General features: G+C 38.2%; 1 protein-coding gene across 1 annotated transcript in view; it reads right to left on the bottom strand.

Moving 5' to 3' along the window:
- Nucleotides 1-16,685, bottom strand: part of LOC139116757 (uncharacterized) — a 141,941-nt gene that overhangs the window by 47,321 nt on the left and 77,935 nt on the right. The window contains exons 23-25 of the mRNA XM_070679401.1: nt 15,167-15,286; nt 8,502-8,540; nt 6,319-6,450 (exon numbers count right to left, since the gene is read on the bottom strand). Of these exons, the coding sequence (XP_070535502.1) occupies nt 6,319-6,450; nt 8,502-8,540; nt 15,167-15,286 (291 nt within the window). The remainder of the gene's footprint in view (nt 1-6,318; nt 6,451-8,501; nt 8,541-15,166; nt 15,287-16,685) is intronic.

The following is a 16,685-nucleotide window of genomic DNA, read 5'->3' on the forward strand; positions in this document are numbered from 1 at the left end:
AATTACAACGCAATCAAATTAGCTGATGATCGTCAAATTCCAATTAAGGGAGTTGTAAATGCACGTGTTAATATTGCTGGTAAGAAAGTTATGATGTCGATTCATTTAGTTGAAAATTTGAAACAAAAGTTAATTATTGGTGTTGATTTTCTTACAAAGTATAGAGCTGTAATTGATATTGCTAGTAAGAGATTAAAGCTTCGTTCGGCTTTGGTTGTCAAGGCTACCGAGGGCTTCACTGTTCCACCTCGATCAGAATTAGAAATTTCATGGTCATATGCCCGATGGAATTCTGGGACATACAGAAAACACCAAAACTTTGAGCCATTTGGGAGTCGTGGCAGCACGTGTTTTATCGATGACAAAGACGAACGAAGTTCCGGTAAGATTAGTTAATACGACTGAAAGGGATGTATACATAAGAAAGGGGACAAAACTGGGGGCGTTCCGTTTTCTTCCCGGGGGTGCCACTGTTCATAATTTGGATATTGATGTTGGTACGAATGTGAATGAGCAAGTAATGAAACCGCCCGTCAACGATTTCTGAGTCAGTTTGATTTTAGTGATTCATTTTTGAATGATCAACAAAGAAAGAGTTTGCAAGAAATATTATGGAAAAATCGACAAGCATTTGTTGTGTGATGATAAGAAGTTGGGTTACTGTGATGTCATAAAGCATAGAATTGAATTAGTCCCGGGGGCTCAACCTGTTAAAATGCCGCCCTATAGAGTTGACCCAGAAAAGCGCAAGGTCATTGAGAAGGAAGTTGATAATTTGCTGGCCCAAGGTATAATTTCCCCAAGCACTTCTCAGTTCTCTTCCCCGGTCGTGCTCGTGAAGAAATCATCATCATCAAACGAGTATCGTTTTTGCTTAGATTATAGACGAGTAAATTCTCTTACTAAACCGAATGTATTTCCTATCCCGAACCTTACAGAGTCTCTTGAAATGATCGGTGATCAAAATCCCCAGTACTTTTCGACTTTAGACATGATGTCCGGTTTTTGGCAAATTGCCATTGACAAACGAGACACCCACAAAACGGCCTTTGTCTGTCATGATGGTTTGTATGAATTTAATCGACTTCCCCAAGGTATGAGAAATTCAGCTAATTCTTTTCAACGTACTATGCAGTTTATTTTCAGGAATATGTTATGGCATTATGTGTTGGTGTATATTGATGATTTGATTGTCTTCTCAAGGACGTTTGAAGAACACTTACAACATCTTGACACGGTTTTGTCTCGCCTCCGTGAGGCTTGATTGAAACTTCGTCCTCAGAAGTGTTCTTTTGGTAAGAAACAGGTGAAATTTCTTGGTCATATTCTCGACAAAGATGGAATTTCTGTTGATTCGAAGAAGGTGAGTGCTGTTCGAGATTTCCCCGTCCCCAGGAATGTTTCCGAATTACGTGCATTTTTAGGTTGTGTTGGCTTTTATCGTCGTTTTATCAAAGATTTTGCAAAGATTGCTTGCCCCCTTTACAAATTGTTGAAGAAGGAGGTTAAATTTTATTGGAATGATAAGTGTCAGGCAGCGTTTGATACTCTTAAACAAGCCCTTATTACTGCCCCAGTTCTAGGCTTTCCACGTTTTGGCGAACCTTTCAAATTATACACTGATGCATCGACCTATAGCGTTGGTTTTGTATTGACACAAGAGCAAGACAGAGTAGAGAGACCTATCGTTTATGGTGGGCGTTCCCTCAGCACAGCGCAACAGTGATACACAACTACAGAAAGAGAGGCTATCGCGATTATACATGGTTTGGCCCAATGTGACCCTTACTTGCGTTCAACGAAATTTCAAATTATTACAGATCACGCAAATCTTCCGTATTTGTTCAGAATTAAGAAACCTTCAGGTAGAATCGCTCGTTGGATACTTAAAGTGCAGGGTTATGATTTTGAAATTGTTCATAAACCAGGGAAGTCTATTGCGCATGCGGACGGATTGTCTCGTAGGAAATACTCGGAAGTTTGTGACAATAGTTCCGATTTCAGCGGTAGAGATTTTATTGATGATGAGAAATCGGAAGTAGATATTGATTTCGACGCGACAAAATCACATGAAGGTAATGATACAGGTATGTCTACGGAAATTCAAAGTAGAGAATCGGTGGTCCCAGTAAATAAAATAGGTATCCCCTCCGATGATGATATTGTAACGGATGTACGACAATTGTATACGGAGACTGAATCTAAAGCAGGCGTGGAATTACAATCTAGTGATGTTGACGATGGAAATCTAGAGATTAATCGCCGTGACTCGAGTAGTACTGATCAAATAGTAGAGGAAGATGAGGCGTTGACACGGATTAAGAATTTGCAGAGAAAAGATAGTCAGTTAAAATATTGGTTTGATTTTATCGAGAAAGGCGAATTACCGAATGACGATAAATTGGCGCGATACGTGACATGTGATAGTGATAACTATGCAATCATAGACGGTGTGTTATATCATTACTGGAATGCGACAGGTAAGGCTGCAAATAAAGAAAAATGCGTTAGACAGGTTGTGGTTCCCCAATCATTGCAACTTTATATCCTTCAGAGAATGCATGATGATATTACAGCTGGTCATCAAGGCGTACGCCGTACTTTGGAGACTATAAGTTGCGTTATTTCTGGAAAACAATGATCAAGGACGTTACTGATTACGTAAATTCATGTGTGAAATGTCACTTGCACAAGCGCGGTCCTCGAGGTAAAGCCCCTTTGCTCCCCATCCCTGTGTCCTCAGTTATGCAACGAGTTGGAGTTGATTTTCTGGTCCCTTGAAAGAAACAAAACAAGGCAATAAGTACGTTTTGTTGTTTACGGAATATTTGACGAAATTTAGTTGGGCATTTGCAACCCCTGATATGAAGGCTGAGACAGTTGCTAAGATTATGTTTGAGCAAATCCTTTGTATGTTCGGTTTCCCCAGTATTTTAATCTCAGATCAAGGACCAGCATTTACATCACAAATGTTAAAGAAGTTTGTCGTTATTTTGAAATTACAAAACGTTTTACCAGTCCTTATCACCCGAGCTCAAATGGAGCCACAGAACGTATGAATCAGAGTCTTCTGAGTATGTTGTCTATGTATGTGTCTGAAAGAGAAGATGATTGGGATCAATATTTAGCTTCCGTGATGTTTGCGTATCGATCAAGTCCGCATGAGACGACTGGTGTCAGTCCTTTCATGGCAATGTTCGGATATGAAGCGAAACTTCCGGTGGATGTAGAAATTTTGCCACAACAGTCAAGATCAAGAAATATAGATTTCCATTTGAAAGACATAGCGCAGAAACGAAACTTAGCGGTTTGGTTAGCCAAAGAAAACATACACAGAGCGCAAAATGTTATGAAGGAAAGACACGACAGAAAATTGGGCAAGATTGTCAAGTTTAAAGTAGGCGATACAGTCTATTTACACTCTCCAGCAGTGGCAGTCGGAAAAAGTCCAAAGTTCGCCCATCCCTATCGAGGCCCATACACAATCAGCGCGCAAGTATCCCCAGTAAACTACCGTTTACAACCAATAGGAAATGTAAAGCTGTACAAAAATGTTAATCGATTGAAACACGCCCATTTGAGACCACGCCGACTGTTAGATTCGCAATCGAGTCAGTACAGCGCTGATGATAGTGAGACAAACGACGACGTACACAACAGGCCACACCCAGCAACTGTATTACCACTTAGAGTCAGATACCGACATTTACTTAAGTGCCAGTGAAGCGCCCCTCGAGTCATCTGATAATAATCAACGAAACAAACAATGTCGCCGCGAAATTCGTGAGCGCGCTGAAGAACGATTAAGTCAGCTTTCTGTATCACAAACTGATGATGAGTGTGATGATAATAATAAGAATAAGTACTTTGGTAGAGAGAAAATTTAAAAATGTAGATATCGAAATGGAAAGCGCGAATATTTGATAAAATGCATGGATACGATGCGAAACATAACACATGGGAACCGGAGGAGAATCTGAATGACGCAGCTTTGGAAAGTTTGAAGTCAAATCCAGTCCCCACTATAGGTAAACCCACTCATAAGGTCCGACAGCAACGCAAATAAGCATGCATGATTTTTTTTTGTTTATTTTGGTGAATTTTCTGGTATTTTGGAAACCACTCTTTTATTAGGATAATACTCTGGACTTGTATGCAAACGAGGCGTCTTTCTTTTTGAAGTGTTGTTTTGTTTTGTTTTGATGAAGTTGAAGTTATGTTGTTGTTGAAGAAGTAAGTGTAAGGAGTTGTGGATGTTTTGTTGTGTATCTCCCCTCAGTTGGCTAGGAATGCCAGTGCTAGTGATCCGTAAGTGATACAATGGTCCTTAGATTTGACCGAATGGCCTGAGGAATTGAGTTTTGGAGATGAGGCGATGTTGAGGTTTATCGCGTTTTTTGGAGTTTTTGAAGTTGTTGAGGAGGTTTTGTGTTGATGTTTTGTTGTTTTATGTTTTATGAAGATTTTTGGAGATAGAAAGAGCCCCGAATATTGGCACAGGAGTTGCTATTTGCTGCAGTCTAGTGATGCCTAACGGTCGTTACTATGGTTACCCTGAACCTTTGACCGTGATATCAGAATACACCAAGCAAAATTACGTCATCCTTCTCAATGTCCACCCCTTCCAGCTAACCCACCCTTTCACACAAATTTAAGAAAATTATCAATGATACATGTTATGATTTTCGTCGATTGTATTTTATGTAGAATAGTTGAATTTTGAGTTTGTAGTTGAATGTATTTTAGTGATTTTATTAGTATTTCTGTAAGTATTTTAGATGCGTTTATGTTAGTCTGTAATTTTGTTGGTGCACGAATAAGGAATGACTTTATGCTAACTTGTAAAATATGTGATTTATGCGTATTTTAACCACACTGCCTTACGATTAATGTATTTTTTTATTTTAAGTAGATTGCAATTGTCCGCTATCGCCATGCTTCGTCACTCGTTTTGACCAGCGAGGACGCTGGTTATAAAAAAGGTGGGAGAGTGTAACGCCCCTCCCTGTAGAGATTTTATCTTGAAGCGTCCCTCACGTGGCCAAGACGTGTGAAGGTCATTGACTCAGATCGTACGAGAAGCAGATAAGAGATAGTGTGATAGTTTAATTAATTATTGGTTAAGATTTCATTGAGAACAATCGAGAATGGGATATTCCATGGTGTGATCTTATTTAATCTTAAGAATCAATCAAAGACTGGCGGGAAAATTACCACGTGATAACTTTTGTAATTATGTAAGTTTGAAGATGTATTTAACTTTGTAGAGAGCTTAGACTAGGGACTTGAGATCAGACCGTTGACAGTGAACGACACGGTCGCCATCTTGCAATAAAGTACAAGGTTGTGTTAAATCTACATCTTGGTGTGTCGGCTTCAGTTACTGAAAGCATTACGATCCAGACTGGTACCTCTCAACTCGTAAATCCCCTAACTACGAGCGCAACAGTACAGCCTGGAAGAAGCGAGGTCGATTTGAAGTTGATTTCGTCGCTAATTCCGGAGCGTCTTTAGGAAAACATTCATAAAAAGGGGGTTATTAGACGAAATTCGGACGATACCGCTTCGTATTGTCGTGATGTGTCCGTATTTTGGCTCGTTGCTTCGCAACTCGTCAAAGTACGGACACATCACTCGAATACCACGCGGTATCACCCAAACTTCGTGTAATAACCCCTAAAAACTAATCCTGCTGATGTCATATATTCATTATTCATCTGAGACCATTTTAGAGAACACAAAAGATCCACTGTATACATTTGCATAATGTTACTATACCAGCATCCGCTATTACCAAACCACGCTACGAACAACACTGGGAGATATCTGTATAACTCAAGTTTACTACTTCTGATATATATATATATATATATATATATAATAATAATATATATATATATATATATATATATATATATATATATATATATATATATATATTATATATATAGAACAACTATCCAAGGTCAAATTTATTTAACTCTCGAGCAGATTTGAACCCATAATGCAATGTACGTACAACAGCTTGCAAAAGGTTTAGGCAAAACCGCTCGCTGAACCGCCCTCCTTATAAATGAGTGGAACAGTTACCTAGCAACGTTACAGGCTTTCTGACTACTACCAATCCACACGCTGTAGAGTGCATAAAGCACTTACGCACTCAAACTTTTTACTTATATCAAAAAGAAACTCGGAAGAGAAATCATTCATATAGAGGCACTACCGACACACACACACACAGAGTCATTCAAACGATGATTCCGACACGGGAATGACACTCACAGCCAAGAACCTCAGCTAGGGTAGGCTTTTACACACCTGGGCAGTTTCCTCAATTTCTGTTGGAACTCTTGCTGCCAATTCAAGAGCTGAGGCAGCCTGATAAACTGTCTGTGGCATGGATAGAAGCTTTGTTGAGTAATCAAGTGCCTCACTCATCTTTCTCCGCTTCTGTGAACAGAAAGGGTTAAATGTGAACAGAAAATGTTTATAAAAAGAATGAGAAATCTAAGAATGTTCTGAAATTCACGTAAAATTGATGGCTTGAGTTTATTACAGAACTATAATCATGGTTACAGGGCATTTATGCTATTACAGAAAAGGGCAATGTAGCCGTGTTGATCTTAAAATACAATGTAATCAGTCTAACGTTTTGTAGCACGTTATGATCAACAATATATATTCATTCAGTCAATCACAGACTTCTTGTATATAAACTTTAGCAGAAGGGATTTTCAGGTCCATTACTTTACTTGATAAAATCTTACTGAACTGACCGCAAGAAGAGAGTAGTGGTTGGCAATCCTTTTTCTGAATCGGATGCAGTGTCTTTTTGTGTACCCCAAGGGTCATTATTTTGTCCTCTTTTATTTACTACTTAAATAATTCATTTACCAAGCAATTTTGCCAATTCTAAATGTCCTTTATGAGCACATAATGCTTAAATTTTAGGACCATACAAAATTTATCAGATTGCTTAAAACTTCAAGACGACATTAACAGATTGGAGGCTTGATACGGCGTGGCGTGTGGAAACTTGATTTGAATGTCCAAAATGTTGGCAATTTAGTTTACCAAAAGAGATCGGTTATTGATTGCAATTATTGTATCACAGAATCTTTTCTTATTTTAAAACGGCTAACCAGGTCAAAAATGTGGGAGTTATTTTACAATAAAACCTCAGCATATCTAGTCACATATCTTATATTGTTAATGATGCTTTTATAATGTTTGTTTTTTTAAATACAATTCAAAAAAATTTAACCTATTCGAACTTAAGAACTCTAGATTTGTCTATTGTAAGAAGTCTTGAATATTGTTATGTTGTGTAGAATCTGTGGCAACAGTGATACTGTCAACTTTAGACAGTGCACGTGTCAAAAGAAAATTTGTTAAATACCTGTGTTTTAAGATCCCAACTTAGAGGTCAGCATGAAGCCTTTTGTTCTCTTTTTAATGTTTCAACGTTAAAACAACGGCGTTTTTATCTAGACATGATGTTTTTACATAAATGTGCAACTCGTATTTATAACTTAGCGGATGTCCTTTTTAAGCTTGTTTTAATGTTTCGAACAATCACCTATGCACCTGTCCAAGCTTTAGACCATCTGGAAGCCGTATCAATATTTCTACATACATATCTTTCAATAGGCGAATGAGTAGTTTTGACGAATTGTTACTTTCGCATCCAAATATTGATCTTTTCAGTAATCATGCTTAGTTTAAGACTGACATAAGACATTAAATGTTAGTAGCTGCACACTAAATTTTTTTCTTGTGTTTTTCTTTAGGTTTTTCTTTTGTATATATCTCCCCTTTTCTGTTTGACTTGTTATGTGACTGTGTGTGTCTGAAATTATAGTTTTGTGGTTTGTCATGAGTTTAATTATGGAACCTATAAATTGGACAATATCCTCTAGGCTTTTTTACTGAATGAATAAATAAATATATAAATATATAAATGTTTTAATTAAGGTAGAACGCACCTCGGGGACAGAAATTCAGGCCTTCAATTTTCTTCTGGCCTACCACTTGTGGGGGCTCATTTTGAAGCTCTTGGCGAAAGAAAAGTTTTCACCGTCTTAGTTTTTCGAAAATCGAAAATTTTATTTTTGCTCATAGAGTTAACACAGGGATGGCGGCCATTTTGGATTTCAAATATCTAGAAATCACAAGTTATTTGTTTCTCTAGTTCCAAAGTTTGCACGGTGACCCCTGATTTTTATTCTTGCTTTGGTAAGAGAATGGTTCAAAGTTTCACTGAGGAAAGTTTGAGCAAAAGTTTCACTTTCGAGGTGCGTATTACCTTAAGTGCAACGTCATCTTAAATCGGACACTGATATTCTTCAAAGAAGTTTGCTGTGAAGCACACCATGCACATAATAAACTAAGTTCATGCCAATTGTGTTTAAATTTCGATGTGATGAGTTGTTTTTAATACAATAATGTATTACACAAACAAACAGACACATAAACTATGACTACGAAGTCTTGAATTTTACCTCTTTGATATCTACCAGTTCATCTTTAGAATCTTTATCCTGAAAATAAATTTACCAAAACAAACAGAAATTAATGATACTCATGGAAATATTCATTCAAGAATAAGACCCAAGAAACAGTCTTCATGGCCTGGGTAGGCTTGTACATTTAGTGACTAGTGTCCTTATTATATCGTTAACGTGGCTAATACTATGTCACAACGAAAGAATGAAATTCAATGACTTGCTGTAGGTCAAATTAAGGAATCGGTGTGTTGTACAGGTGTTCATAAGCATCAACTATCCAGGCTTATGAATAAAGTATGACACTGTCATTATATCTTTGATGTAAAAGGAAGGGGTTAGAGCTCCATGGTACATATCGCCATATTCCTTGGTTGGTCGCACTGCTGTGTGCATGTGGCATTTTCCCCTGGCTTTCCTAAATGAACTTTCAGACGAGTAGTAGTGCCAGCAATCGAATTTATAAAATAGTTTAAGGAATGGGACCGTAGTCATAAAGAAAACTCGAAGCCGTTTTGATTGATGCGCCCACACTGTATGATTCAAATAAAGCACACGCGTCAGAGCATGGATGCTCGAATTCTATGTAGATGGCAATTCCCATTAGGAACGTCAAGAGGGTCTTCCGAGCCTTCACTGGGATGAGGTGTCCTCTTCTAGGTGGTTATCAGCTCTCGTAAGATACTGTCGTAGACCTCCCCTGTATTATAATGGTTGATCCGACATTTGTGTTGAGCACACCTCTACTTCGCATTAAAGCGTTACGTTATACTCTCTCTTACCACTGAACCATCGTGAAGAAAGAAGGCCAACCCTTCACCGCAGAGCTAAGACTGTCTTGGATACATAGATCCAGGACCACCTCATTGCTCATCTCCCAAGATATTTTGATGCTAAGTCGTCGAGAAAGCTTAGTTGATTTGACTTTTTCACTGTGTGCATAGAACCGGCAAGCTATCGAACTTCTCAGACATGGTAAATAATAGCCACGTTGCAAAAAGTACAAAGGTCTGGCCTACTTTGGTAATCCATGTCAACTGATGGGCAGCGGCAGCATACAGGTTGGTCAATCTGGTTCTTCAGTTATCAACGGAAACTACAGTTTATTTGGTCAGTGTATCTGCATGCCATTTTTCGGTAGGGTAGAGCTGTATACAGCAGAAATAAATTTCCTGTACACCATTACTGCCCTTGGCAGGGCACTCCTTGGCAGGTACTCTATAGATAGCCATATCTTGTATTGGTTAAAGCAGGTTGAGTATTGAAATCGATTCATTTAAGTTAAGATATGGTCAATTTTGTCCACAACATTAGTCATCATGGCATCGCCTATGCCAGGCGGTACAGTGCAGTTGAAACACACGGTCACAAAACAATTCGATAGCGGTATTGTATAACAAGTCATCGTTGATGACATAGTCCCCACTTGTCAATGGGTGCTTTGATTACAGGTCCTCAGAGAGGATAGAGTCCTCTTCATTAGGTCTGTGATAAAAATACTTTTGAATAAATTCGCTTGATACATGTCTGAGTTGTAGTTCAGGACATGAAAAAATCGTAATAAAATGGCCACATGGTGGCCATAATGGATCGAATCACAAAACAAATCAATGTGCATATGTATGACATACGGTAGGTCAATGTCCTTGTACCAACTTTGATTAAAATTGGTTGAAATATGCCTGAGTTATGGCTTTGTACATGAAAAAATCATAACAAAATGCCCGCACAGCAGCCATATTGGATCGTATCACAAAACAAATTAACATGCATATGTATGACATTGGTCAATCTCCTTGTACCAACTTTGAATAAATTTGCTTGATACATGTCTGAGTTATGGTTCTGGACATGAAAAAACGTAATAAAATGGCCACACGGCGGCCATATTGGATCGTATCACAAAACAAGTCAATGTGCATGTGTATGACATAGGTTGATGTCCTTGTACCAACTTTGAATAAAATTGGTTGAGATATGCCTGAGTTATGGCTCTGTACATGAAAAAATCGTAACAAAATGGCCGCACGGCGGCCATATTGGATCGTATCAAAAAAAAAATTGATGTGCATAGCTATGACATTGGTCAATGTCCTTGTACCAACTTTGAATAAAATCTGTAGAAACATGCCTTAGTTATGGCTCTGTACATGAAAAAATCGTAATAAAATGGCCGCCTGGCGGCCATATTGGATCGTATCACAAAACAAATTCATGTGCATATGTATGACATAGGTCAATGTCCTTGTACCAAGTTTGAATATAATCGGTTGAGATATGCCTGAGTTATGGCTCTGTACATGAAAAAATCGTAACAAAATGGCCGCATGGCGGCCATATTGGATCGTATCACAAGAAGAATTGACGTGAATATCTATGACATTGGTCAATGTCCTTGTACCAACTTTGAATAAAATCAGTTGAAACATGCCTGAATTATGGCTCTGTACATGAAAAAATCGTAATAAAATGGCCGCCTGGCAGCCATATTGGATCGTATCACAAAACAAATCGACGTGCATCTGTATGACATATGAAGTAATCCTTGTACCAAGTTTGAATGAAATCGCTTCGGGCATCTCTGAGATATCTGCGTGAACGGACGGACGGACGGACGCACGCACACACGCACGGACATGACCAAACCTATAAGTCCCCCCGGACGGTGTCCGTGGGGACTAACAAACTAAATTGGCACCTCAGAAAGATAGTAGCATGTCTATAGAAACTAGGGATCATAATCAGGTGACTCCTATTTGGACTTTAGCACCAAAGGGAAATTTTACTTGCTTGAATATTTAAAACATGTGAGCGAAAAAATAGAAGGCGTTCACGGACAGGTTTCACAAAGTCAGAGTCTTTGAGGTTAATTTGAGTGGTGGAAATAAACCGACTGTCCGATCTCCCGTAAGTAGTGACTCAAAAGACTCGTTGATAGATGGCTCCCCTCAGGGTGACAGGCTTACACCAAATTCTAGCACGTGAAGGCGGAGCTCGTCCCAAAGACATTCCTACTCAATGGATATTGTAAAACCAGACATTTTTGATGGGACAAATACTTTTGAAGAGTACCAAAACATTTTGAAATTTATGCAGAGTTGAACGGATGGACTGATGACAGACGTAGGCATTAAAACTTTTTGTCCATGGGTACTGAGAGTTTATGTCAGCGGTTGAGAACTTGCTCAACGGGTAGGGGAAATAATTATCAAAGTGTACCTAACTGCACAAGGATACTTGTTGAAAAGGTTCAGTATAGACACACTCTTTGAAGCGGTCCGTTATATTAATTTTAGACGGGAAATTATTGAAGTAGGACAGCATACAAGAGCTAGTCTAGAGTCAATCAGCATAGTTTGAAAAGAATTTGCAAATGCAGGAATCCCAAAATCGTGCGTCATGGACAAAATATGTCAGAAGATATAAAAATCTATCAAGTGAAGGTACGGGCCTGGATGGAAGGCAATGTTGAATGAAATTTCTGCTCGTCTTGATAAGATTGAAAAGGATATTTCAGAGGGAAGTTCTCAAAAGTGTAATAATGAAGGGAAGTCTAAGCATAAATCAGATGACGACCACTGGATACATCGATCCCGGATCGCCTGATTGCTCGTCTCCCATGATTTTTCGATGCCAAATCGTCGTGAAAGCCTAGTTGATTAGCCATAAATTTTTCACTGTGTGTATAGGACCAGCCAGCAATCGAACTCCTCAGTCATGGTAATGACTGCGGACTTTTGCCTGAGTCACACTTGCCATGTTATAAACAGTACAGACATGTAGCCCAGTTTAAAACATGCCAAATAAAACTGCCAGAAATTGTCCGGCCAGAGAAGCTTTCAACCCGTGAAAAATCATACGTTACAAGGTTATTTGATATGCATTTATGAATTGATTTGCTCTGACGTGGTCGGTTTTTTATGCAAATAGGCAAATAACAAGCTGTCAGTCATGTGAATGGCTATTAACACTGATGACGAAAGAACACAAGAGTCCAGTAAAACAAAAGATGGCCAAGTAGCTCGTTTTCCACACACATGCAGCGTCATTGGCTGGATAGGCGGAAGGTTGAGTGATCTTTTAATTAGCACCTTGTCCAGAGAAAATATCGGGAGTCGACCATGCAAACATATTTGCGATCGGAACTGTTTTGTTTTCCGTCTTTTATAAGTCATATAGAATGTAGTGGTATTTTGGCAAGGTCGGTGCCATGATGACAACTATATCCGAAAGTGACATAGCCATACAGTCTCCAGGGATGTAGTCTTTGGCTTGTTTCTTTCGATTTGCAATTTCCTGCTTCTTCAAGGGCAGGTACTGTGTGAGAACGCTGCACGAAAACAACATTTTCAATATCAGCTTTCCTTTTCCGTGATCACCTAGCCTAGCCATACTTTGAACGTCTTTCGGTTAACCCTCGGCATTCTTCGGCAATGGTCAGATACCCATACAGACAAGGTATCATTTATGCTCGGATAGACACGTTTCATACGTCAGGGAAAGTCGGACAGGGATCGTGGTTGCTCAGTGACGTCATCGCTTGATACGACGAACTTATTCATCACTCATCTGTTATTGGTGGCAAAATCTCGACTTCGGAAGGTTAAACAGCCCTGAAAAGCTGCGGTTAAATTTAATATGTATCTGTGACGGTGAATTTTACTGGTGGTCAGCTAATCATACTAGCCTACAGCGACGGACAAAGTTGCCAGTACTTTGAACAATGGCCTTGCTTCACGTCATTTATTTTGAATCAGTCTATCTTCATTCCCCTCTTTTAAATGACATTGTCAGAGTGTCAAACGCTCAAGCAAGTTATGAAAGTGCGAATATGAATAATGACTGCACTCAATGCGTTCTTACATTATTTAGTGCAAAAGACAATGACCGATATCGAGATTGACGAGTTGACGCCTGTTGAGACCGGTGACGGCAGCGGTAGGTACAAACATGCAATGAGGTACACTCTTTATATCATTTAACGGAATCTTTTGGGCTCGCCAATGTCGTAAACTTGTGTGATATTTTCAAAAGCCACGGCATCTCTGAAATTGAGAATTACTGTTTGGATCGTGTTAGTGCATTTACTTCATAAATGTTTTTATATTTTCTAAATAAATCTGAATATAATGGCCATCCGTCTCTAGCACGGTGGCCTCGGCATCAGTACAGAGCGAAACAATGGTTGACGTGGTCACGTGACCAAATCCGTACGTCTGGTTGGTGGAGATACCGTTCCATGTATCAAAATTTCAGCTTAATGGGATTTACTAATGAAAGCATCTCCTGGGTGACGGGCCGCTTCACTCATATGAAAGTAATCCGCGTAAGTAAAACACAAATCCGGTCGCAAAAGCCGTGTCGGCGCCGTAAAGGTTTTATCATATACTTTATGGAATGATAAATATGTAGTTTACATAGTATTCAACGTTGTTAAGGCGATATCAAAAATTATTCGCCATTTGAGACAATTTTTCATAAATGCGATAGCTGCTTCCATCGAGGATTGACATATAATGACGTCATTTGTTTACCTGCAGATTCTAAAACTCGCAAAGCATCGTGCCTAGTACGTGACCAACAGAGATCCAGGTTGAAATCGAGGTGTAAAAAGGACAAAAAAGCGTGATGTCAATTTATTATAATTTATACTTAACAGGAACGCACTCAGTATATACAGGATTTCACTAGAATTTAGAAATGTAAGCCAATGTCACTGTCGCGGCTCCACTGTCACCACACGCAACTACTATCTGAGTAAGCAGACGTTTTCCTAATCTCGCGCTGGCTTTGTGTAACATGTGTGGAACGTTTGAGGATACAACGCGCATAGCTACCAGAATCAAGGTAGTTCAGAAATGCACGCTATTGCGCATATTTGGGCACCGGGTCGGGATGTGATACATAAAAAAATGCACGGAAGTGAGGGAACTTCCCCCGTAGCTTTACACAGGCACGTGAATGAAGGTATATGATAACCAACAAAACGGCACTTTGTAATGGTCAGACTTTCTGTACTTACAATATTTACAATATTATACACTGGACAAAATTCTTGGTATACGTTCAGTATATTTACGTATATTTACGTATATGGAACACAATACTAATTGCATGCGTAGCGTATATCCTTGTATATGGAGCCTTCCAATACATTGATATGCGTAGCGTATATCTTTACAGATCATGAGTATACGTAATGCAGGTCTTTGCACACTAAGTGTACACTGTACTTTTGCATTTTATTAGTGTACGTACATGTATTCTGAACGTATTTGACACATACATATTGTTGTATATCAAGCATTTTGCCCAGTGATAATATTTACAGATGTCCATATTTCTGATATTATATTGTAATGAATACCAAAATCTATGTCTGATTATCATCACAAATTATAACCAGTAATTTACACCAAGGACATTTGCATAAATGTCATTGATTGCAAATAGGATGTAGTTTAGTATTTAGTGAACTTACATACATTACTATGGCAAAAACATAGTACTTAGAAAATTTGTGCCATGTAGAAATTCAACCCATGTATCCAAACATTCTGGAAGTAGACACGTTTTACATCATTATGAAACGGAGGTAAATGAATCAATATAGTGTCTCAGTAACTCATCATCAAAATGCTATTGTATTCTCCCAAACATACCTTGTTCAGTTCACTTGCAATTGCCATTACCATTTGATTTACTTGAATCGGATTATCAAGAACTTCAAAGCTCTTCATCAGTTTCTCAGCATGTTTAAAACGAGGCCCAGATGGAAAGACCTGAAAGTATTTGCAATCAGAGAAATGTAACGAAATATATTACAGGCAAGAGTACAGTATCGATGTTGCTGTCTTGTAAATCTGTATACTCGTGGAGTCAGAATTAACACAAGTCAGTTTGGTGAATAATATGCAATCATAAGTGTACATCTCATGCTATGTCTATTTTTCTTGTGGAACATTTTGAATCATATTTTTCCCATATGGTAGTACTGGGTGTCCAAAAAAGCTAAAAAGCACGAAATCATTCGAACCTAAGGCCCTTTTACAACTTGATTAAAGAATATAAATTTTCTAGCATGCAGAATACCTCTCTCGAGATTCTCCTTTGTGGTGTTTGTGAACAAGCTCATGATGGAACATTTTATGTTCTACATGTAGCTACTTTAATTCAGGATAGTTTCAACAGGATGCTCAAGCTCTACGATAAGTCAAGCATTAAATAAAGGTATATAATTAAAATAGGGATAATGGAATTATCGGTTTCGTCATACTTTTACCAACTGCAGTGAGAACATCTCTGTGAAAGTTTTCATTGGAGTTTAAGGGCAATAAGAAAAGAACATTTTCGGAACAGAATACGATACGTAATGACAATTGCATCCCTTTAGTACAATTGCTTGTTTCACCAAAGTGTGTCATTATACAATGAAAATGTCCTATGGTAATACAAAAATTAATACAAAGATATTTTAAGCAGAAGTTACACTGAAATCCTCACAATTGAAGGTTACTTTACAAGTAAATAATTTTCCAACTAGACGAGACTATAACAAAAAGATAGGTAACATTTCAAGAATATGGGCTAAGATATACATATTATTTCACGCAATATGTTCTGATGAACGAGTACTTTCCACATTTCCATAATAATATGTGAATTGAAGGTCGGAAACTACAAAATTACTTGTTTCCTCTTAAATAAGTAATGTAGCTGTCCAAATGTGATATTTCATTGCAAATAGTTTTATTGATTCCAAGAGGTATCAAATATGATTTGCAGAAAGTGTAAACAAGAAACTTTGTAAGTCTGTAGCAATTTTGTTCACAATTCAAGGGAAGTGACTCATCCATCTTATATTGATACTATTTGAATAGGAGCTGATGAACTTTTGACTGAGAAGTGATATCAAATGACAATGTCATTTAGCATATGGCAGCCATTGTGACAAGGAAATATTTTCACAAAGCTCATGATTATTCAAAAAACTATGTATTTGTCGTAACATTAGGACCATGATTGAAAGACCTGAAAGTATTTGCAATCAGAGAAATGTAACGAAATATATTACAGGCAAGAGTACAGTATCGATGTTGCTGCCTAGTAAATCTGTATACTCGTTGAGTCCGAATTAACAAAAGTCAGTTTGGTGAACAATATACAATCATAAGTGTTCAT

This window comes from Ptychodera flava, chromosome 18 (assembly GCF_041260155.1).
Source record: "Ptychodera flava strain L36383 chromosome 18, AS_Pfla_20210202, whole genome shotgun sequence".
NCBI lineage: Eukaryota > Metazoa > Hemichordata > Enteropneusta > Ptychoderidae > Ptychodera > Ptychodera flava.